Source organism: Haemorhous mexicanus, chromosome 12, assembly GCF_027477595.1.
Source record: "Haemorhous mexicanus isolate bHaeMex1 chromosome 12, bHaeMex1.pri, whole genome shotgun sequence".
In the NCBI taxonomy this organism is placed as follows: Eukaryota; Metazoa; Chordata; class Aves; order Passeriformes; family Fringillidae; genus Haemorhous; species Haemorhous mexicanus.
This window is the reverse complement of record NC_082352.1, coordinates 22,422,742-22,445,703: the sequence shown is the minus strand read 5'-3', so window position 1 is coordinate 22,445,703 and position 22,962 is coordinate 22,422,742. Positions and strand designations below refer to the sequence as shown.

At 52.1% G+C, this 22,962-nt stretch overlaps 1 protein-coding gene across 5 annotated transcripts in view; it reads right to left on the bottom strand.

Annotated features, from left to right (window-relative positions):
- The window catches only part of ZFHX3 (zinc finger homeobox 3), a 135,791-nt gene that overhangs the window by 35,702 nt on the left and 77,127 nt on the right, over window positions 1-22,962 (bottom strand). For all 5 annotated transcript variants that reach the window (XM_059857621.1, XM_059857622.1, XM_059857619.1 and 2 more), the window contains one exon: window positions 20,976-21,207. In XM_059857621.1, the coding sequence (XP_059713604.1) occupies window positions 20,976-21,207 (232 nt within the window). The remainder of the gene's footprint in view (window positions 1-20,975; window positions 21,208-22,962) is intronic.

Genomic DNA, 22,962 nt, shown 5'->3' with positions numbered 1-22,962 from the left:
ACTGGTACAAACCTGACCCACAGCCCAGGTGCTGTCACTGGTACAAACCTGACCCACAGCCCAGGTACTGTCACTGGTACAAACCTGACCCACAGCCCAGGTGCTGTCACTGGTACAAACCTGACCCACAGCCCCAGTGCTGTCACTGGTGTAAACCCAAGCCCCCCCAGCCCTATGTAGAGAGGTTTGGGTCCATATGGAGGAGGAGGAGGAGGGAGGTCCACAGTGGGTCAATGCCCTCCTGCATCCTGGAAGCCCAGGATGAGCTCAGCAGCCCCGAGCTGTGCCAGGGTCACCGTGCAGGGCCTGGTGCAGCTGGCTCAGGAAGGGTCACCAGGAGCACGGGGAGGGCAGTCCCAGCTCACACCACGCCCTGGGCCCAGCACACTCTGCCGTGCTAACAGAGCAGAGAGAGAGCCCAGATGGGGGGCTGACCTCAGCTCCCACTCAGGATGCATGCATGTGCTGCAACTCCATCTGTGCCAGCTCCTAACAGGATTGCTCTACATCAGCTTGTTCATTCCTACTGTTTCCTGAAAGAAAAAGCAGGACTCCCAGCAGTGCTGGGAGGCACCAAGCAAAGTTACAAGAGGAATGCCACGGAGCTCCATCCTGGATGCCAAGCTGGTGGATGAGTCCCACCTGACAAAGGGCTGCAGGAAGACAATATAATGCTACATGTACCTTGGCTTAATGAACTTATTTCCCAGACAGCTCCACTCCAGAGCATGGCCAGAGCATCTCTGCTGCTTTCACTGACAAACACAAACTGCTGACTATGGCGTGCTCAGCTGACACGGACATCAGAGTCACAGAACTGTTTTGGCTTGAGGGACCTTCAAGACCATCGTGTTCCAAACCCCTGACATAAGCAGGGACATCTTCCACTAGACCAGGCTGCTCCAAGCCCATCAAACCTGGCCTTGAACACACCCAGGGATGGAGCATGCACAACCAAGAACCCTTCCCAGGGAGAACATCACCATTCTCCCACTCCCTGGCAACAAGGCTGTCCACGTTTTTTGCAAACTGGGCTATATTTTAAGCCAGTCAAACCCAACAGGGACTTACTCCCTTTAATTTCAGTTGGACTAGAAAGGTTGCTGTTATTTTCACACATGAAACATTAAAAAAAAGGCAAATTCCTTGAGCATGTTTGTAGTGGAGCGTGATGTGATTGTGTTGTCATTTACGGGAAATAATCGCAAGCCCATCTCTCCCTTTCCCCCCATTTTCCAGTCCAAATAACCATGAAAAATTACACTTCAATGTCAGGAGGACAACAAAGGAGGGGCTTTCTCCTGCGGCTTGACGGCTTTTCAGCCTCCCCTTTCTTGGACAAAAACTACCTTCAATTCTGTTTCATTTTAAATGTGATCTAACAAATGCATCTTGACAAGTTCCTTTCTCTTTTTCTTTTAAACAGTATTTTGCACAGTTTAACCTAGCTCCAAACTGGAATCAGCTGGAAAGGAGATGCATGCAAAAACACAAACACAAATCCAACAGCAAAACAAAAGAGCCCATCTCCAGCTCCAGGTCTGCAGGGAGAGGACAGAGCAGTCCCCACACAGAGACCTGCAGGACAAGGGTCCAGAGACAATGGGACCTGTGGGAGGAGGAAGATGGAGGAGTTGGATGGCAGAGGTGACAAGGCAGGAGCACAGGAAAGGTGCCTGGGGGACGGGTGCCCAGCCCCACTCTGTGATGGAAGGCAACCCCAGCCTTCTCCTAAAAACACCTGGTGGAACTACTTGAGCAGACAATGGCAGCTTTTGTCGAATCATGGAACCATTTGGGTTGGAAAAGCCCTCTAAGATCATTGAGTCCCACTGATCCTCCAGCACTGTCAAGGCTCCCGCTGACCCACGTCCCCAGGTACCACATCCACATGGGTTTTCAATCCCGCCAGGGATGGCAACTCTACCACTGCCCTGACAGACTGTGCCAGGGCTGGACTGCCCTCCCCAAGAAGGAATTTTCCCAAGACACAACCTAAACCTCCCCTGGCCGAATTTGCGCCATCTCCCCTTATCTTGTCATGTGCTCCCTGGGAGAAGAGCACTGCAGGCCCTCACCAGACTGTGCCAGTAGAGCAAGAGAAGCTTTCTGCTCACTGGGAATACAGGCTCCCTGCAGAAAAGCTGTGGAGATCCACAAACAAGCCAGTGCTGATGACAAGCTGAAGTTAATAGCCAACTTTAGCAACTTCGCAGCAAGGTACATCTTGAGAACACTGTAACTGTAACAAAAATGAGCTATAATTAATGCATGCTTAGCCTTAGGGGCTGAATATGCACAAGAGAGCTCCCAACAACCTTAACCCATCATCCTCACAAACCACACTTAAATGAAACACTAAAATGTCCTCTTTCTGTTTAGTTTCTTTTTTTAATATACAACTCCTACTCGGTCCTCCCTCTCCATGGTATTACTCCAAGGAAAAGTTCATTAATGTCTTGCTGACCCTCTTTCTCCCCCTCCCCAGCTGTTTCCCAATCTCAGCACGTTTGGAGTTCTTTTAAGCTCAGCTAAAAACTTGGGAAAGCCATAATTGCAGTGCCCAGGTTTATGACCCACTGAAATATCCCAGCAGCCTGTCGGACCACAAGTTCCCAACACAGACATGGGGCAGTGGAGCAGAGTGCTGGGGCTGATCCAGGGCAGGGGAGCAAGGACTTCAGAGCTAGGGGCTGAGCATGCCTGGAGCCCCGAGAAGGACAGGGCAAATACACCCAGCAGGATGGACAGACACCTCAGTACCACAAGGACAATACCTGGGCAGGCTCACCAGGCAGAAAAAAAGGCCTGGTAGAGCTGCAGTACCAAAGGTTTCGGTGTGAATGGTCATGGTCTCACTTCACTGCAGAAGAATGGAGGCCTGGCAGCAAGGCAGTCCCTCAAAGACACAGCCCCACTTCCAAGTCCGGGCACTCTTCACTGCCATGCCATCCCCCCCTGCCAGCACCGAGAGCCCTCCCATACCAAACACCACCTGGGCTGGCACACAGAAGGGAGCAGGTAACACAGGTGAGCTCTTGTATGCACAACAAACACCTGCTGAGGAGAACAGGGAGGGGAGACAGCCCCCAGCTCCAAAGCCACGGAGCTGTCCTCGAGGGCACGCCTGAGGGGTCCCACATCCCCCTGCACAGCCTGGCCTGGCTCGTCCCTCCCTGGTCTGGGTTCGTGGCACTGGCACAACGTCAGTAATTGCTCTTCCCCTTGTACTAACGAGCTTTCAGCAGCAGCAGCAACTCCAGCTTCCTGGAGCCTACAGCCCCTTTTTCTCCACCTCTCTGGGCTTCGGGTAATTGAAAGTGACTGCAATTTCAGCGCTGGCTCTCCAGCACTCAGCTGCACCGGGAGGTCAGGGAATGTCAAGTGAAGCCTTTCCACTCACTCCCCACCACCACACACTCACAGGGCAGCCCATCCACGCCGGAGAACAGCCAAACTCCAGGGGCTGTGAGCAGCCAGGGGAGCCCAGCCCAGCCCAGCCCAGCAGGGATGGGGGTGCCCACTGCGGCCTTGCACCACCGTGAGCTGCACAGCCCTGCCCACCCTGGCCTGGTTTTTTTTCCCTTTCAATTTAAAACAGCTGATGGGTTTCTTTTCAAGGAAACCATACCTTCATTCTTATTTCTTTTGCATCATCACAAAACCCCTTCCCCTATGACGCCCACGTCTCCTGACACACACAGGGGAAGGATCTTCCACTTGTCATCAGATCTCAGGAAGCAACAGAGAATGGCTGCTCCAGCTCCCAAGTGAAACACAGAGGATCAAGAAAAAGGGAAGAGCCCAGAGCAGCTCCCAGCGAGACACGTGACGGTACTGATGGCTCTCAAGCTGCCAGCCTGCAGCCAAGCAGGGAGGCAGCACCAGGTGGGCCATGCCAGGGGACTGGGCAGACAGAACCCTTCAGCCACCCTGGGATGGTGCCTGGGGTCTGCAGTCCCTGAGGCTGGCCCTGGGATGGTGCCTGGGGTCTGCAGTCCCTGAGGCTGGCCCTGGCATGGTGCCTGGGGTCTGCAGTCCCTGAGGCTGGCCCTGGGATGGTGCCTGGGGTCTGCAGTCCCTGAGGCTGGCCCTGGGATGGTGCCTGGGGTCTGCAGTCCCTGAGGCTGGCCCTGGGATGGTGTCTGGGGTCTGCAGTCCCTGAGGCTGGCTCCTTCCCACTAACAAGGGCACGTCAGGTGCTCGGGGGACTGGCTCCACTCCTGGAACCCGGAGGAAGGTGCATGCACAGGTGGTGAGTCCAGCAGAGGCCTGTGACAGGAATTTATTTCTCTCAATTACAGGCGGCTGTCCCCAGCCCCAGTTCATCAGCGCGGAGAGCCGAGTCCATGAAAGCCGTAACGCGCTAATCAGATGCACAGCGACTTCCTGCAGCTGCCGGCTGCTCCCAAAATAAGGGGCAACTTTGGGATGCAGGCTTCCATCCAGTCCTGCCCCTCTCTGCTCCCTGTGCTCTGCCTATGGCCAGGCCAGAGGCGGTTCCCCTGCCGGCTCTGAGGCGCTGCCTTGTGCTGCACACGTGTGCGGAGGGGCAGGCAATGCAGAGCCTGTCCAAATGTTTTATCTCCGTGCCCACAGGAATCCCTCCTTGCTTCCAAGGATGAGTTACAGATTCTCAGATTAAGTTTTTAGGGGTTTTTTTTGCGTTTGATATAAAATATTTGCTCCCTTCAGCCCAAAACCGTTCTGAAATAAATGGTGAATGCCCTGAGCAGAGAGAGAAGGGTCTAAATACCACCCTCACAGAACAAATGTAAGATGAAAATGCCAGTGAAAAACCACTGCTGAGTTCCCTTCGGGTGCCCTCAGAAAAACAGCACCTCTGCTTTGGAAACCTCTATTGAAAGTGTCAGGCTGCACGTGGCAGGTGCAGAGGGAGGGCTGTGTGCCCAGGACAGGGTGATTGTTCCCTGCTCTCTGGGATGCCTCTGGGCTGCGGCCATTTGGTTTAAAATAAGCAAACAAACACCCCATCCCCTCGTTCCCCGTCCAAAGGGAGAGACAGGAACAGGCTGTGAACTCTGTGCTGTGCCCCCAGCCTGGCACAAACCCCCCCAGCCCCAGCAGCTCCACGGAACCTGGCCAGCAGGAAGGCACAGGGACACTCCCTGCAGCCTGCTGAGAGAGCATCGATCCAACACACACTTGGTGCCTTCAAAGTTGTTTATGATCAATATGCAAATTGCCCACGGCATTGATCTGGTATTAATTTTCAATTAGGGAATCCACAAGGGGTCTCCCAGGGTCAATATCCAACAATCCAAGGTAACTCCACAGTGGAGCCTGTGGGACTGATGCTGCCCAGGGCCTGGGGCTGCTCCTGCACCCCCTGTCCCGATACCTACGGACAGTCCTGATGCCACAGTGGTGCTGGCACTCGGGGCAAGGCCCTGCCAAGTGGATTTAGGCAGCAGCCCTCAACCTACACGCTGTGTTACCCGTGTCAGCAGGGTTACTGGTACTGGTGGTGTGGGACAGCCCAGTGCAGGGCTGTGCCCAGCAGCATCTGCGGTCAGTGGCGGGTCCAGGGGCTCCAGCAGCTTCCCAGGGACAGAGCAAGAACCCAAACGCTGTCTTTCACCATGGAACACAGGTTACAGAAATCTGTGCATCTCCAAAAACATGTAAGTGTGAAAGGTGCCTGTGTGTTACACAAAGGTTACAAAAAGTGAAAGTAGTAATTGAAAATGCCTTGAAAATGCCGTGGTGGCACTGGGAAGGGATGTCCCCTGCACAGCAGAGAGGTGATGATGTCTCCTTTGTGCAGAGGTGACGTCCCCTGTGCCCCAGTCGGCCTGTGCCACCCACGGCTCCACCACTCACTGTGCTAACCAGCACATTAGCTACCCAGGCTAATTGGTTTATGGATAACATTAATTACCATGTTGCTCATTAATGGATGAAATCTTTATTGGTTCCATTGATCAGCGGGACTTGTTAGCCGGCCTCCTAACCAATGGCGGATGTAACAAGCTCTCTTATTGGCATATCAATTAATGCAATCAATTTCTGGCCAGCGGCTGCCATTCGCTTCCCTGCTTGTTAGACTGGGGGAGACAGAGTCATGTCAAGTAAGCATTTATTTAAAGGGTTTCTAATTCTTCTTGAGCTGACTTCCCAGCAGGCTTTCTGCCACACAAGGGTTTTCTGCCTCCAGAGACCTTCCCCTTTCCTCCCCTGCAGAATCAGATCTATGACAGTCCCTGCAAACTGAATCATTTCTGTGAAAATATTTATTGAGTCTGGCGAGTAGGAACAGCCACAGCCAGAGGTATGGGATTGACAAGTCAGACTGTGCAACTATCCCAATTTAACACACTGGGGAGATTGGCAGAAGCACAACCCTGCTCCCCAAGGACAGATGGGCTCACCAGCCATGCTGCAAAGCCTTCCTGCACATGGATTAATGCTAATTCCAGGGTCAGTTCCCCAAATTAGCCTAATTTTGTCAGGGAACAGCAAGCCCTGGATACTTCTGTCCTATCCCACCTCCCAGAGTGAACGCAGACCATGTCACATGAGGCTGCATCCACATCCCAGGTGGTGCTTGCAGCCACTTCCTCTGCCTCAGCCTGGAAAAGGAGAGCAGGATCACACTGCTCATGGGAGGAATTAGCTGGAAAACCCATGGAGAAATGCCACAGACTTACGTGAGCCTGACAGTCTTGGCAGAGCAGTTCTGCCTTCCTGAGCAGGGTGGCACAGGGGATGAAACAGCACAGAGCTGGTCGTGGCATGACAAAGACTCCGAGACCTGAGCCACCTGCCCCCATGAGCAAGAAGGGGCTTGCAGGTACCTGGACAGGAGGCCAAAGGTGGCCACAAGGAGCAAGAGCCTCTCCTGTGATTCCCAGACCTCTGCTCTGTTTTCCTTTGGGGTATTGGCCAGAGTTTGCTCACAAAGAGCTCCAATCCCATCCTACTGGGCTGAGGCTCCCCTGCTGGCAAGAGGCCCCATGTACCCACAGCAATTCCTCCTGGCCTGATCCCCACTCTGGATCTTCCCCACCAAACACAATAATACATCAAACTTTATCAGAGCAGAACTACGAATCTGTGAAGACTCCAATAATTTCTAGCCATGGGAATAACACCACAAAAGTACTTTTTAAACTAATTACTCAGATTCTGAAGTGCTGCCCTAATGAGCCTTCCTTCTGCCCAGAACTTGCTAAGAGAAAAAAAAAATCTACCTTCAGTACAGTAATTACTGCTTTCCCCTTCAAACTTCTAACTGGAGATCAATGCTGCATTTTAAGACTCATTGATTTACAATTAGCCTGGCTTTCCTGCTAAAGTGTTTTTAAAGCAGAGTTTACTTTTATTTTATTTTGAAATCTCAAAGATCTGGTTCTTAGATTTTACATCCTCATGAGAGGTGTGCTGGGAGCTCATAGGGAGGCAGGCACACATTGGAACAAGAAAAGAAAACAGGCTTTGTTATGTTGAGATTAGAAATAAGAGACTGAAATATTTAAGGGATAAACATGAAAAAAGAAGGAGGAGGAAAAGAAACAAAGCAAGAGGAAGGGAAGAAAAAATGAAAAATAAGAAATGTAATTGCAAAGAGACGTAAAAATAAACTGCAGGCTAAGGAAGGAGAGTCACTGCTAGGTGGCTTGGAGCTCTCACTGCTCTGCTGCTCATCAGCATCCTCAGGAAACTCAGCAGCAGCTTTGTGCATCTCTGCAAAACAAAGGACTGGTTAAAAGCCGTGTGTGGCGGGGCGGCGCCTGCGCAGCCTGGCTGCTGTGCAACCTGTCCCGTGAGGAGAGCACGAGAGCAGAGCAAGTGAAGCCATTAAGAATTCCTTGCTGATTGCTTCAAACACGTTTTCTCTAGGCCATAAAGGTAACAGCCTCACAGATACATCTGCCTGCTCTCTCCTGCCTCCTCCCATCCCAGCATCATCTGTTTGGCATCCCCTGCCCTGGACTCCCAGCGCTGTAGCAGCTGGACACTGGGACCCAGAGAGGCTGGGGGGGGTCTCCACACCTTGGAGATGCTTCAGACCCCAGCAGAGACAGCTCTGGCCGGCCTGTCTCTGAGCAGGGCCTGGGCTCAGAGGCCTCCAGAGGCTCTGCCAAGCTCCCCTGCTCCAGGAGGCTATGACTGTTTCCAGAGCATTGTAGCACTGCTTGGTTCTGACTCATTTTTGTGTCATCTCTGCTGGAAAGGAGCTACATTGGACAAGCCAGTTCAGCCTTTGCCTCCTGCTTCTCCCTTCAAACCCAACATTAGGAAAGTCTTCCAGGATTAGCATGAGTAGCGACCCAACTGGAGACAGCCAGAGGAGCCGGGAAGCAAAGGGAACCACTGGCAAGGGTTTCCAGTTGTGGGGCCACCACAGTACTGCAGCCTGCCCTCCACTTGTGCTCTCACAGGTTTTATTCTTTATCACTACAGGGTCCCTGGTGCCAGTGGCAGATGATGATCCTGGAGTGATGAAAGCAAAGCAAGAAAACAGGGAAGCATCTCTCCTTTTTGTGTTGCATTTTAGAGAAAGCTGCTTAGCCCCATTTCAAAGACTAATATGAAAAAAGTGCAATTAAATCCTTGAAAAACTGACAGATCAGCAAAACAAAACCACCCGGAGGAGAGCACGATTGAGCCTCATTAAGGAAGAGTTCAGTCTGTTTTTAAAACCTTTCTTAACATTTAGCTGGTACCGCTCAGCAGCCGCCACTCCCAGCGCGCCCGGTGCAATTAGTGTCAGAACGGAAAGGAAAAAATCAGCCTAGGAAACAGGAATTAAAGCACCAGATCCAGGCAAGAGAAAAAGGTTTGTCTGTAGTGAAGCCAGCCAAATCTGGCCCCCTCCTCGGGGTCTGTGGCAGCACTCAGCCCCGCTCCATGTGCTCTCACACACGCACACGGGAGCAGAGCGCGGCGCTGGAGCAGCCCCGGTGCCCAGCCCCTGCCCGTCCCCAAGCACTCTGCACGGCAGCCCAGCCCCGGCCAGGGCAGACAGCAAACGACACTGGCCTCAACAGCGATTACAGCCACTGCCTGGGACAGTAAGGAAGTGGAGGCACAGGCCCCAGTCCTGCGCGGCGCCGACCGAGCACACGCCAGCCCCAAACTGCACCGGGCACAGGCCAGACCCATTCCTCTGCGGCGGGGGCGGGGATGAAGCACATGGGAGATAGAAAAGATGGCAGAGAGATGAAGCCATTTTATTAAATCAGGCAAATTCTAATTTATTCTGGGGAGATGGAGGAGAGAAAATGGATTCATTCTCAGCATGCACACTCCGTATCATCTGATCCAATCCTCACTGCCTCGCCAGAGGGGGAGGGGGCCTCGGCCGGCTGCAGGGCTCCCACAGTCACAGAAAAAGATTAAAAAATAGGATGATTCTCCTTTCAGATTGCACAGCGGTCACGGGAGAAAAGGCTCTTCCTGGGGGCATGAGGTGCCATGCCCTGCTGCCAGCCATTCCCGAGTTTGGGGGTTTGCCCCTTGGGGATGTTGAACGGGCAGCACAAGGTCCAGGGCCAGCACAGCACGTGCACCACGCAGGCAAAGGAGACAGAGACACGAGGGGGAGGAACATCCTGCAGGGATCCTGCACACCGCCATTTTTGGTGTTCACCCCAGCACGCACCTTCACAGCTGGCAGGGTAATCACATCATTCTTCACCAGTAAGAGATGCTGGAATAAAAGTGCCATGTTGGCAGCACTGAGGAGGTTGGTGGGACCTCAGGTACCCGCGGGCTCATGCACTAGTGCAGAGCACCACTGCTGCATGTGACCATGGGCACTCCAGGCTGCTCATGCTGCAGCCAGCACAGGGCTTCCACAGGTCTCAGCAGAACTCAGGAGCTGAGCTCCTCTGTGGCTCCAGACAGCGCTTGGGAGCCAAGGAGCCCACCTGATGCAGCCAGGCTGGAAACCAAGAGTGAGGGCATACCTTGTGGTGGGATGGCTCAGGTTATCTGAAATGCCAAGAGCTGCCATGGGATCTTGATCTGGGAATGGCAGGTCATGACAGTCGGGGGGGACACCTTGCACAGAGATGTTTCCAAGGGGAGTTGATTTCCAAGCTCTGTGTTTGCTGGCTAAGTGTGATGGGCACAGCTGCCTGACATGCAGAAGGCAAAGAAACTCCTGCTCTAGAGAAGAAATGTCACTGAACAGCACCGCACAGTTTTGGAACAGGGATGGAGTGAAAATGCAGAGGTTTGATTAAAGAGCACTGAAGAAAAGCAACAGGGCGCCTGCTGCAGAGGACAGCCATCTCTGGGACTCGTGGGCCAGCCATCCTCCCGAAGGAACAGAAACCTGCAGCCCCTCGCTGCCCACACAGGGGACAAGGGCACTTTGGGGAGGACATGGGCACTGCCAGGGCACCCGAGAGAGGGGAAGGAGAGAGGCTGCTGCACAAAGCTCCGTGGGCACCAAGGTACCTCCCACTTCAGAATTAACTAGAGGGAAATGACAACACCACAGAATTAATTACCAGTGGCCCAGTAAGTCCAGAAAAACAAACAAGACCTTGGGTGAATAAGAAGAATGCCAACCCTGGCCAGGGCAGAATGCCTTGGGCCTCACTGCCCTGCATAGAAATCAATCTAGTTATGCTTGCATGATTAAATGAACTTTTTATACAACATCCTTCTGAAAATACTCCCCTGCAGGAGCTCCCCTCCCTAAAACCATCAACACTCGTCCCAGTTCAGACTGGGGCCTTGAGGGAACAGCTTTGCAGGAGGGAAAAGGCCAAGAGCCTGGGGAGGGGGCCAGGGTGCAGCACCTGGAGCACAAATTCCAAACATGAGAAAATCCTGTCTTGCGTCCAGCTCCAGCAGGGGCAGTGAAGCTGATTTTATGACTTATTTATTTATTTTGTCTTTGATGAACAGAAGGTTAATATAAGAACAACTCCTTGGCAAACCTTTAAGGGTAATTCAAGCGACACTGATGTGAATCAATGTTCCCTTTGTGAACGCATTACTTGGCAGAAACTGGCTTTTTGTAACCCCCTTAAACCTAGCTGGCAAAACAAAAAGAGAAAAAAAAACGTCCTTCAAACAAAAGGATGAGGTGAAAATAAAGAGAGAGTCGACTGCACTTTATTCTCTTTCACAGAAGCAAATGGATTTGGTGCTTTTTATACATTAATCAATCAATATCACTGACTGTACATCAGCGGCGCAGCCAAGTTATGAATGACCTTTCTGGCAAAGAGGACACTTTTAATGCTCATAAGACTGCTCATAGCTTAGCAACTTTCCGAATTTATGCCTGCATGATTACCCCTGGCAGGCAGGCGCCCCTGAGCGCCGCGCTGCCCCTGACAGGGCTCGTCCTTGCCGGCTGGTGCAGCAGGAAGGGGCTGCTGCCCCGCACCGTCACCTCCCCACAGGTCCCTTGGAGCAGGGGACACCAGCAGGGCCTGACCCTGCCAGGCCGACACAAACAAACCACGAGGGCCCCCCACGCCACACACACAGAACAGGAGCCAGCAGTAGGAGCTGCGGAAGGGAGAGCTGGCTGTGCAAGTGGAGTGGAACGGCTGGCGCTGAGCAGGGCTGGCAAAGGCCAAATTAATCCCATTGTTTGGCCACAAAGGAGGCAGCAAAGTAGCAGTGGAGGCCAAGGAACAATCCCAAACACTCAACCCTAATTCAACCTTCATCACCATGAAAAGGGGATGGAAAAGGCCAGAATGCTTCAGCTTAGTTGGTAACCAGAGAAAGCGCAGCAGCGCCTGCACACGTGAGCACTGCGATGGGCAGTCACGCCGGGCTGTGCCCCTGCTGCCCTCACCCTAACCCCAAACCCCAGCCCTGGGGAGTGATGGGGGCACGCAGGGCCCCACACACACCATCCCAGAGCAACACTGAGACTGAGGGGTTTGGGGCCCCAGGCTGGGGCACGGAGGGCACTGAGTGGGGATGTCCGGGGTGTGGAGCGGCCAGCACACCCCTGCAGACCAGCAGAAACCTGCACCTGACACGCTGACAGGGGAGACAGCACCTGTGAGAACAGAACCACAAACCCCAAACCAGTGCTATTTATTTAATGAAGTGACCACACAGGAATGAAAAGCCTGAAAAGGGGTAGGAGGAAGTACAGAGAAGGAGGGGGCTCGGGCTCTTTGAGCTGAAGGTGGCCTTCCCAGGAGCATCCAAGGGGAGGTTCAGTAGAGTCACATCAACACTGCTTCTCTCACTCACCACTCTTGGAAGGACTGACATGGAAAAGGGAAAAAATGCAAATCGGAAGCAAATACGGATAATAATTTCTCATACAGCTCCCAATTAACCTTTGGAACTTGTGGCCTCAAGAAATCGTTGAGGTCAAAACAAAATAGATGGCAAAGGCATTGAGATGTGCAACTTGGAAAAGCAAACTGAGTATTTAGACAAAAGAGAAATGCTCTTGCTTAAGGGCATGAACTGAATTTTAGTAGGAGCAAGGATGAGACCTCGATTTAGGTAGGTTATTATTTGTTTACGGGCCCCCAGATTTCCCTCTGAAGCAGTCAGAGCAGGCAGGACACTGGTGCTGACAGACACGTTATTAGCCAATCTTAAGAGTTTTAGTGGAAAAATAAATGCATGTGGTAGCTCCCTCCCAGGCAGTTCTGAGGACGTTAATGTCATCACCAGAGGATCAATAGGCCTCACAGAAGGGACAGGAGCAAGTGCATTTCAGAAGTACTGGCAGACAGAAGACCAGAGCAGGGACACAGGAGAGTGCTCCAACGTGCACACCACAGCAGTGGGAGTGCTGGAGCAGGCCAGGCCAGGGGTCAGCCTGAGCCAGCTGCTGCAAAACCTTGTTTCACAATTCATCCCCCTGAACACACAGGGAATCTCATTTTGCCTATGGCTCGTACAGGAAAAAAGGAATCCAATTCAGAACCCAAGCTGTATATCTCTTGCAATTAAATCCACAACCTACAGATTAGAGGTGGAGGAGAGCACTTCCTATTATCACAATGTCTCCTCTGAACAGAGGTCTCAACTTTCTCATTTTGGGCAGTGTATTGGGTTTGCATGGTGAGGTTTGGGTAGCAGGGGAGCTCCTCCTTCAGTCCTGCCAGTTGAAGACCATCAGACATGTGCTCCTGCAGCAGAATGAACTATGGGAGAACCACGGCAGGGACAAGGCAGGAACAACCAGGAGAGGAGCTGATGCCCTGCAAGGATATTCCCCGAAGAGAGGGAGGTGCAAGCAAATTCTCTACAGTGCTGAGCATGATCCTGTAGGCTGGTATCAGCTTTGATAAACAAATGGATCTTTCACACAGGACAGTGAAGCCTATAACTCTAACTGGGCATGGCTGGTGGCAGCAGGCTTCAAACCCACCTTCCAAAGGGGAAGGCACATCAGCGAGCTGCTCCAGGTCTCACCTGCTCCACTGCTTACTCACAAACCAGTCAAACATCCTTGCTGCCTCTGAACACAAAGCTTGTGCCCAGCTGAAGGTGAGTGACCTTTCCTTTCTGCCACTGTCTCCAGCCAGGGTGTCACTGGGCCTGTCAGCAGGGAACAAGGGACCACCAGAGGGACCACCACAACTCTGTGCTGAAGCTCCAGCCCCTCTCAATTCAGGTCAACAGTGGAACAAAAGAAGAGACTCCAAACTAATACACCAAGAACAGCACAGCAGCCAGGCAACTCTTTCAGCTCATTAACCTGGGAACACAGGAGGAGACCCGTTTGTTCCAGAGATATTTAATTTGAAGCCCAGAACCAAAGCAAGGGAGAAAACAGAAGCACAGCAATGACTACAAGAGACCCGTGGGAAGGTGCTGGACATGAGCTGCTGCAACAGAGTCTGTGAGAGAAACATCATAAATCAGGGCTAAAAGTGGAGGAACAGTTGCTGGAGAATGTGTCTAAGGTTTTGGAGGGTTTCTTTTTCTTCATGGCACCAGAAGATCAAAGCAGGGGTTTGGGTCAGACACAGCACCTGAGCAGGAGCGAGTCTGGGACAGAAGCAGCATGGCTACACTGATGGGACCTTCACCAAGAGGCCAGTCTGCTGTCAGAGTGAATCCCAAGTCCCTCACACGGACAACTCACCTGCTCCAGCACACCTGGGGACCATGCTGCAGTGCCTGCAAGGTCTTCAAAGCTTTACTGATTCACCCCTCACAGGGAGAGACCTTCAGTCTTTAACCTGCACCACTGCAACAACCACCTCCAAGTTCTCAGGAGAATAGTTCCCTATTCTAAATTGTGCAGGAGAAAGGGGAAAAGAGAAACAGGGAAGAGAAGCAGAAGGTGCAGTGGGCACCATGCCCTGGGCATCGACAGCAGAGCTTCAGGGACAGAGTTCCAAGAGACAGGGAAGCCACTCTTGAGTCCCCAGGGAAACAGAGCTCAGGGAGACTCTGAGCTCTTGACAGCCGGGCTTCAGTCTGGCTTTGGAGTTTGCTTGAATACAGAGAAAAAAGCAGAGAAGAAGAGGGACGGGGAGCCTCACAGTGTTGTACTGCAGCATCTGGTGATACTGCCTCCTTTACTTTTCCTAAGCAGAAAGGGCTTTAAGATGCAGTTGAACAAGAAAAACATCCTAGAACAAGTCGGCTGTCAGAGCTTCCTCTGCTTCTGCTTAATGAAAGCCATGAGCTCCCCAGGACAAGTGGAGGTGGAGCGAGATGGAGTGTGTGAGAGTCAGCCACGGCTGGGTGCTGCTGCCCGTGCCTCCCCTGGCACCTCCCGCTGCCCTTTCATCACCCAGATGCTGCAGCCTTCGGGCAGGCTTCTGTTACAGCCCCCCTTTACCAGGGGCACAGGAAAAAAGGCACAACCAACTTCAATAAAAACAAAATTAAAATGATTAAACCTTTCATATCCTTTCGAGATTATCTCTTTGCTGCTGGTTGGTCAAAGCAGAGCTAAGGCACAAATGCCCTTGACTTTAAACTCAAAACCAACCCCAAAAAATAATAATAAAAAAAAAACAACAAAGGAAATCTCCTTCTGCCAGATATTAAAGAGAACCAACTTTATCCCTGCATTCCATGGACCCAGACCTCAACAGCCCCATGGTGTCCCAAATGGAAAAGGACAGAGAGATGCTGCTGGGATGGGAATGGGGCTCTCCACAATGCAGGTGGGAGAAAGGGTGCAAGGAGGGAACAGATAGAAATTATGTCACAGGACAATCCCAGGAAAGAAAAGACCCCTGAAAGTTTCTCAAACTGCTGGACTCTCCTCATGTCCTCAGGCCTTCTGAAGGAGCCAGCTGAATGCAGCCACCATGATCCACGGCTGCCAGAAACACTTTTGCTGGATTTCAAAGAGCATTAAAGCAATGTGAAACTAAAGCAGAACCAAAAGCTTCCCCCTGTCTCTCTGCCTGACCACGGAGGAGAGACTCTGTCATCTGCCCAGACTTGGGATGGCCCTCAGTGGAGAGACCTCACCAGAAATACTGCAACTCTGTTAGGAACTTGCTGGAAAGGCAAAAGGTCCTGAAGCCATTCAATCCATTAAAAAACGAAAAAAATTCTAAGGTTCAGCAGACCAACAAAGGGGAAGGCAACAAACTGTCCTCTAAATGAACATGTGTGACACAAGATCTTGGAAAACAAGAGACAATCCTGCATGTGGGGGTAGCTGGTGGGGCTGGCAGGGAAATGCTGCAGTAAAGGGAACTGCTGCAGTAAAGGGAACTGCAAGTTCAATCAGCCCAATACACAAATGGCCCAGGGCTGTTTGCCTCTGCTCTGGGCCACATGTGCTACTGCACCACGGGTGAACATTGTCTCAAAGCAGGACAATCCCTGGCCTTGCTCCCTGACTCTCAGGAGATGACAGGAAGGGCTTTCCACCTGGGACAAGCTGCTGCCCAGCTCTGACCTTGCCACACCATGGTTTGGCTGGATTTACACGCAGTGCTCTGGAAACAAAGCTGAGCAGGGGCTGCAGATCCCTGCCCTCGGGGGTTACAGAGCACATGCTGGGAAAAGGCAGTACCAAGTTTTGGAGCGTGAGAGGTAAGAGCCCAAGAGATACAGATGAAGCTGGGCAGCACTTGGTGTTTGCACACAGAGCTCAGGCTGTAACCTGGGCTGGCAGATTATTATATGTGTCAATCAAGGACAAGCCTGGAAATTACTTCCCCAGCCCTCTGCAAGGGCCACACACTTCAGACATGTAACTGGCATCATCAGCAGAGCCAGAGCTGCAGAGTGGTTTTGACTGGCAGATGCTGTAGCATGGGCTCCGTTTCTGTGCTCTTTTCCTGCAGGCACCATCCAGGTCATCTGCTTGGTAAGCGTTTAATTGCTGCGTGAAATCAAGTCCCATGAAAAACTGGAGAGAGATTACAAAGCAAACTGGTGATTTCTTTCCAAAACCCTCCATTACCTCCTTCAGAAGTTGGAGACTGACAGGCGTCACTAAGAATGACCACACTCTCTAATGGAGACCAAGTGGAGGACATCAGATCCCACTAAATTTATTTTAAGCAGGGAGAAATGTAATTTATCACTACCAACGTTCACTTCACAAGTTCTACTGGAAGTAGAGAGTCTGCTATCATGAAAAATCCACCCCAAAGGCACATCTCACACCCCTGCTGTAACCAACTCCATGAATAATTACCCCATGCTTGATGATGATGAAGGAATCGCATGACTCAGTGCACAGAGGTGCAGCAACCAAATGAGCACCCTGCTGTCTGCAGGTGACACAGGCAAGCCAGGCCGAGGTGTGATTCTGAGCTTGGGAACTACCCTTTTTACACCACGTGGGGTTTTCTCATCTGAATACTGCTTTGGCTATGCTGTAGCTCTGTTTACATACTCGGTCTCATTAAAGATTCACATCCCGGCTGCAGTCTGCAGCTCCCAGCCCTGCGAGAGGTCAAACACTGACACACGAGGGAGAGGCGGACAAACAGCACAGCCCTGCCTGGGGGGCAGAGCGAGGGCGACAGCAGGAGCTCTGAGGCATGCCCCCCTCCCAAGGAGCCAGCAGCTTTCCAGGGGTTCTCAGAGCACAGCTCTGCAGTAAAGGTATTCCTCAAAATAACTGTAACCCCTTTTTGGAGCAGGGAGAGTGGCCGGTACCTTGCTGTGGGCTGGCAGAGGGGCAGAGGTGGCCTCTCCAGCCCCCAGCCCCCAGCCAGGGCTTCCCCAGCCCCCAGCCAGGGCTTCCCCAGCCTCCCCAGACCCCCTCCTAACAGGACAAAGGGGCTGCTGACAGCTTTTGGTGTCCAGCAAGGGCTGCTGAAGTGCCAGCCCTGCTCCTCCTGCAAGGGCCCCAACCAGAATCCCTGCTGCAAGGAGATGATGGCCAAGGCACTGGCAGCAGTGAGAGGGATTGCTGTGACGGTGAGGAAGGATTGCTGTGACAGTGGCCACCACAGGCACTGCCCTCTGCGGCAAAGGGGGGAGAGGCTGGTGCAAGCAAGGAGCATGGCCACCTGACAGACACCTGAAGGATGTCTGTCCCACACCGTGGGCAAAGCCCTTCTGCTCCTCCCACAGGAAGACACCATGGAAAGGGAGAGCAGAGATGGAAAACAGGAGGAGTCAGGAGAAACAGGTAAGGGAGGAAACACATCAAGCACCTGTCTGGGGGCACACAGGCTGAGCAGTGGGGCCCAGCAGCCCCCTGTGTGGGTGGCACATGGAGAGGAGTACCATGGGCAGAGCAGGGGCACCATGGGCTGGACACAGAGCAGATCCTGCTCTGACCAAGGACCCTGTGCAGAGCCTGAGCACGGCTGCCCCAGCTACGGAGAGGGGTGTGGTGCTCGATGCCGTCTGGGTGAAAGAAACACTTCCCAAGTCAGAATGAGAATTCGATGCAGGTTGTTCCACATTTGCTTCTGTCATTATCTAATGAGCTGTAAGTGCATTCATCCAACATCTTGAGAACATTTTGGTTTTTATTATGGCCACTATTTCTTTACTTTTTTCTTCTCTAAACCCCCATCATTAAAAATCAATTAGCTTATGGGTAACATTACACAGATGCTGCTGCAGCAAGGGGCTGACATCTGCAGTGGCAGCAGCTCAGATACCACAGCAAGAGATGTTCAAAAATACCCTGAGAGCACAATACCCCCTTCCCTGAAGCTGTGTTCTCTCTGATCAACAAACCAGCTGAACTTCCAGCAGCTCCCCCATCTCCTGCGTAATGAGCACACTTCTCAAAGCACAAAGAAAAGTTTAATTGTCTTTAATTATCCAGTTCAGGGGGGACTGGGTTTCCTGCCTGATGTTCATATAATTTCCCTGCCAACAACTTCGTCATCCCTTTACTGGAAGTGGAGGGCAGATCCTAATACTCTTCCCCAAAAGACACCCAGTTTTTGGAGAGGGCCGAGGGGCGGGCACAGGCAGGGACAAAGGTCCCCGTGTCCCTGGAGCAGCTGCTCAGGCTGCCTGTGCTGCTGCAGGGTGGGAGGGAGTGAGCTGCAACTAACGTGCAATCAAGAACCATCACAATTACAAATGTAAATGAACAGGCAATTGGCACTGACCTTTGCAGATTGTTAGAGGACTAATTAAGGTGTGATCAGAGCTCTCTTCCAACAGATTGAGATGCATCTACACAAGCAAATATCTGCTCACTATCTCCAGACAGCACTGCTCTCTCCTACAGGCTTTAAAGGCAGCAGCGAGTAGGTACACACAGAGTAGGTACCCCCAGAGCAGGTACACCCAGAGCAGGTACCCACAGAGCAGGTACCCCCAGCGTTCAGCCCCAGCAGTGATGCCCAGCAGTGATGCCCAGCACAGACACTGGAGGGGGCAGGGGGGAATGGGGCGACTCTACTGCAGCCCACGAGGCCACGGGACAGAACACACCCCTGCACCTGGACTGCAGCACAACAACAAAGTCACTGTCCCTTTGTGCCCCAGCAGAGAAGGGTCAGGGACAAGCATCTGTCGAGGTGTCTGAGGCTGATCTCTAATACCACAGAGATGCCTTATCAAAAGGCAGCAGGGAAAAGTCCACCCAGTGGTCAGGAAACAACAATAAACACCTTGATGGGGACACAGGAGAGACCCTCCTGGAGAGCAGGAGGAGACACAGGGCACAGAGTCACACTCCCCGTGCCCTGCAGCCGAGCATGCCCACACCTGGGGGGATGTAACGGCATCAGAACGAGTGGGAGATGGGAGCATCTCTTCTCCCCCTTGGGGTTACAGCAGCTTCTCATCCACACCTGACTCCCATCCCTGCAGGGATGCCTGGCCCAGCACACCAGTGAGGTGTCCCACTTCAGCTGGAGGATGGGCTGGAGAGTGTTTAAAATTAAGTATCTCAGCTTCAAGTGACTTGCAAAACCCACCCAAGATACCCCCTTTGCCTTCTGCAGCCTTTTTCTCGGTTGTATTCATAACCTTTGAAATACAATATGATCAAGAAATTGTGTCTTGTTTGCTGTCAGTTTTTGTTGAAGAACCAAGAAGCTTGAAGGAAATTAAAATATTTGTAAATCAAGCTTTCCTTTCAGTGATTTTTCAGGACTTTTACTTCAAAAAGAATATGTTTTTTAAAATGGTCACCAAACCATTTTCCCTCCCAGGCAGTCAGCTCCTGCCCTCCCAGTACCTGCCATGTCCTAATCTGGATGGCCGGACAAGAAAGATAAGGTTTGTACAGAAAAAGACAAGGCAAACAGAAATTTCTAGAGTAAACAAGGTTTTCAAGGTTGTTCTGTCCATCACAAAGGGCACGGATGGTTTCCCCTCGGTGCTCATTCTGCATTTAAGCAGCTCACCACCCGCAGCCCTCCCAAAGAGCCCTCTGGAACGGGGATGTTTTGCTGGGCAGCAGGGCTGCCGTGCCCGCTGTCCGCCCGGGCCCGTGGGGCAGCACCGCGCTCCCGCTGTCACTGCGACCTTTGGGAAGCGTGCTCCGTGCTCTCCACTCAGCTGGGCCACCAAGGTCACAGCGTGGGCACTTTTTTCCACAAGGCTGAATTTAACCCTTAATGAAAAATCTCCTGTCACACTCTTGGGGTGTTTTGGCTTTATTTCAGATCCTCATAACTCACAGGCGTAACAGCAATGAGACCCAGATGTGAATTCACAGGACACTTCTGAAAACCCACATGCTCTCCCTCAGCTGCTGCTGCTGTCCCTTCTCAACCCTTTCAGCTGAGATCACCTTCCTTGTCTCCATGAGCATTCACTGCAGAATGCCAGTTCCCCAGAGTGGCTATTTGTAGGATTTACCCATTTTTGCAGCAGTCAGAGAGAAAAGTCCTGCTTGAAGCTATGAGGATTGTGAAGGTTTTTGCTGCCACACCCCATCTAGAGCATCATTGTGCCTTGACAGCACACAAACCAGCTGACCCAGGATGATTCTCCTCCTCCCTCCCAAGAGGGCTTCAGGAGACCTGGGTTTTTCAGAACACTAAAAACATCTCAACCCGTTACATGACTAAACAAAGCACCATCTCTACTCCATCCAGCCTAGCTGCCCCTTGTAGGCACACCAACTCTTGCTGGATTTGCAGCTGCAATCCTTGCCCTATGATCTGTGTGAGCAAATGTTCCATACAAGCCCTTCACTTTAGAGGAGACATGGAAAACAGACATGGCAAAGTCCTGCCCCCCGCTTTGGCCCAGCTCCTCCTCCCAGTCTGAGTGGCTGCAGTACCAGAAATCAGTGCCAAGCTGGCACAGCTTATGCTGGTGCTCAGGGCAACACTTGACTCACAGCAAAACATCTACTGGCGCACTGATTGTTGAGTTGTCCAGATAGGACAGCATCTTTAGACACTCGTACAAGATTCCAGGGTTTAAGACAGTGACCTGAACCAACACGCACACTTCAACCTCCCAAACCCCACCTGAGGCAGGTGGGACTCCTGGCAGGTATTACTGATAAACTGTGTCAGCTGGCAGCAGGGAGCAGAGACAGGAACACGCCCCGGTTTGCCACCGAACCGCGCCGTGGGTCGGACGCCCTTCGCCCAGCCCGGCAGCCCCGGCCCCGCTCACGCCCAGGCAGCACTCACCAGCCTCGGCAGCCGGACACTTGCGAATGGTGAAGATCTGCCCGAGGTCCTCCTCTTCCTCAGGAAGGCCTTTCTGGAGGCGCTGCAGCTTCCGGAGGCTCTCGCTGCGCTGGTGCTTCATGGAGCGCACGTGCTGGATGAGGTTCAGCTTGGCCTTGGTGGAGTAGTTACAGAGCACACAGTGGTAGTAGCAGCCTTCACCTTCGACCCCGCTCTCGTGGTGCTGCAGATGCTGCGGAGAGCAAAGCAGAGGGATGTCAATGACCTTCATCACCCCCAGCCTCCTGGGTTAGTCCACTGTAAATTGTTAAAAGCCACCTGGGAATTAGTTAAGGAACCACATTTTGACACAGATCCCATGAGACAAGGCCTGTTTGTTCCCAAGGTATTACACCATCCCCTGCTGAAGAGCATAAAAACCAAAATGCACTGAAATGGGCACAAAGCACAGATGGACACAGCCACCATCATCCCACTCAGTGAGGGAAAGCACCAGACCCAGCAGTTACACCTGCTCACGACCCACTCAGGGCTCATTCCTTCACACTCAAAGCCTGTCCAGGGAGGGGATCCAACTGCATAACAAACTCAAAATTAAATTTGGTAAATTCTCATGGAAAACTAGGAAGAGTAAAACCAAAGCAACCCCAGAACACAAAAAACCCCACTAGATAAAGAGGTCCTGGACACAGTGTACGGAAGCAGAGTGCAGAGCCATCCCATCCATCATCCAGCTCTCTGCTCTCTGGCATCCAGGTTTTAGTCCCTTGGATCAGGAAGGAAGCAGCAGCCTGGCCTGTAAGATGGCTGTGACAGAGACCTTGGCTGAAAAGCCAGTGGTGAGCATGCAGCCAGGTACCACCTGGAAAAACCCTGTCCCCTCCCAAGCTGTGCAGTCACAGCCAGTACAGCTCATTCTGGATTATCATCCCACAATTATTTGGCAAAACCTATCAATCCCCTGGTACAGAGGTCCATGCCTCTGGAGAAACAAGCAGCCACTTCGTGTCATGGATCCCACAGACACGGAAATTCTTTCTTAGAAGCAGAGGGCAGAATTCACCCTGCACAGCCACACTGGCTGCCACAGCACAGCTGCTGTCCCTTCCCCCTGGGCAGCAGGAGGTCACAGGAACTTTCCCAATTCCACAGCAAGGGCATGTCACTACCTGAGAAGAAATGAAAACCAAGGTGAAACAACATGAAATCCCTCAATGAGGGCCTTTGGTGTTTCCACCCCACACCTAACAGTTCAGCTGTGCAATACGGCCTGCCAGCTCCTTCCATCCAACCCCGAGACCACCCTGAGCCTTTGTGTCATCTCATGGAACTCTTTCCTCAGCACACACTTGGCCCGAGGCACAAGTACGGCGATTTGGACATGATCTCGAGGTTTGTCAATCAAAAATATTGCCTACGTGCAGCCAGGACCTTCTGGAAAAAATTCTGATGCTTATTATCTCAGTTACAGCTGAGATAAGATTAAAGACACATATTACCCAGTGCTGTGTGCCTTGCTCACACGGAGGAAGGAGAGCCCTCTGAGTCTAGGAATGATTAAAAATAGGATATGAGCTGATGCTGAGGCTTCTCATTGGAAGAGCAAGGAAAGAGAATAAATGTATTCTAGATCTGGCTAATTAGACGAGCCTCTTTTGGGATCACGATGTATTTAATTAAATTCACTGTAATATTTGAAGAACCCACGAGGGCACTAATCCCACTGGTGCTCTCAAAAGATTTTTTGCTGTTTTCCCTTATAAGAACTTCTTCCTCATCTCATTTCTATTGTTTGCATGCGTTGCCCTCTTCCTGAGCCAGAAAAAGACAAATGGCTTAAGGCACGAAAGGTCAGCGAGTGCCACAGGAGCTGTGTGCCCATCCCAGGCGGCCCAGCCTCGCCAGCCTGGCTCTGCCCGACCCCTGCCACCTCCTCCTGGTCCTGCCTTGCTGCCAGCCTGGCTCTGCCCGACCCCTGCCACCTCCT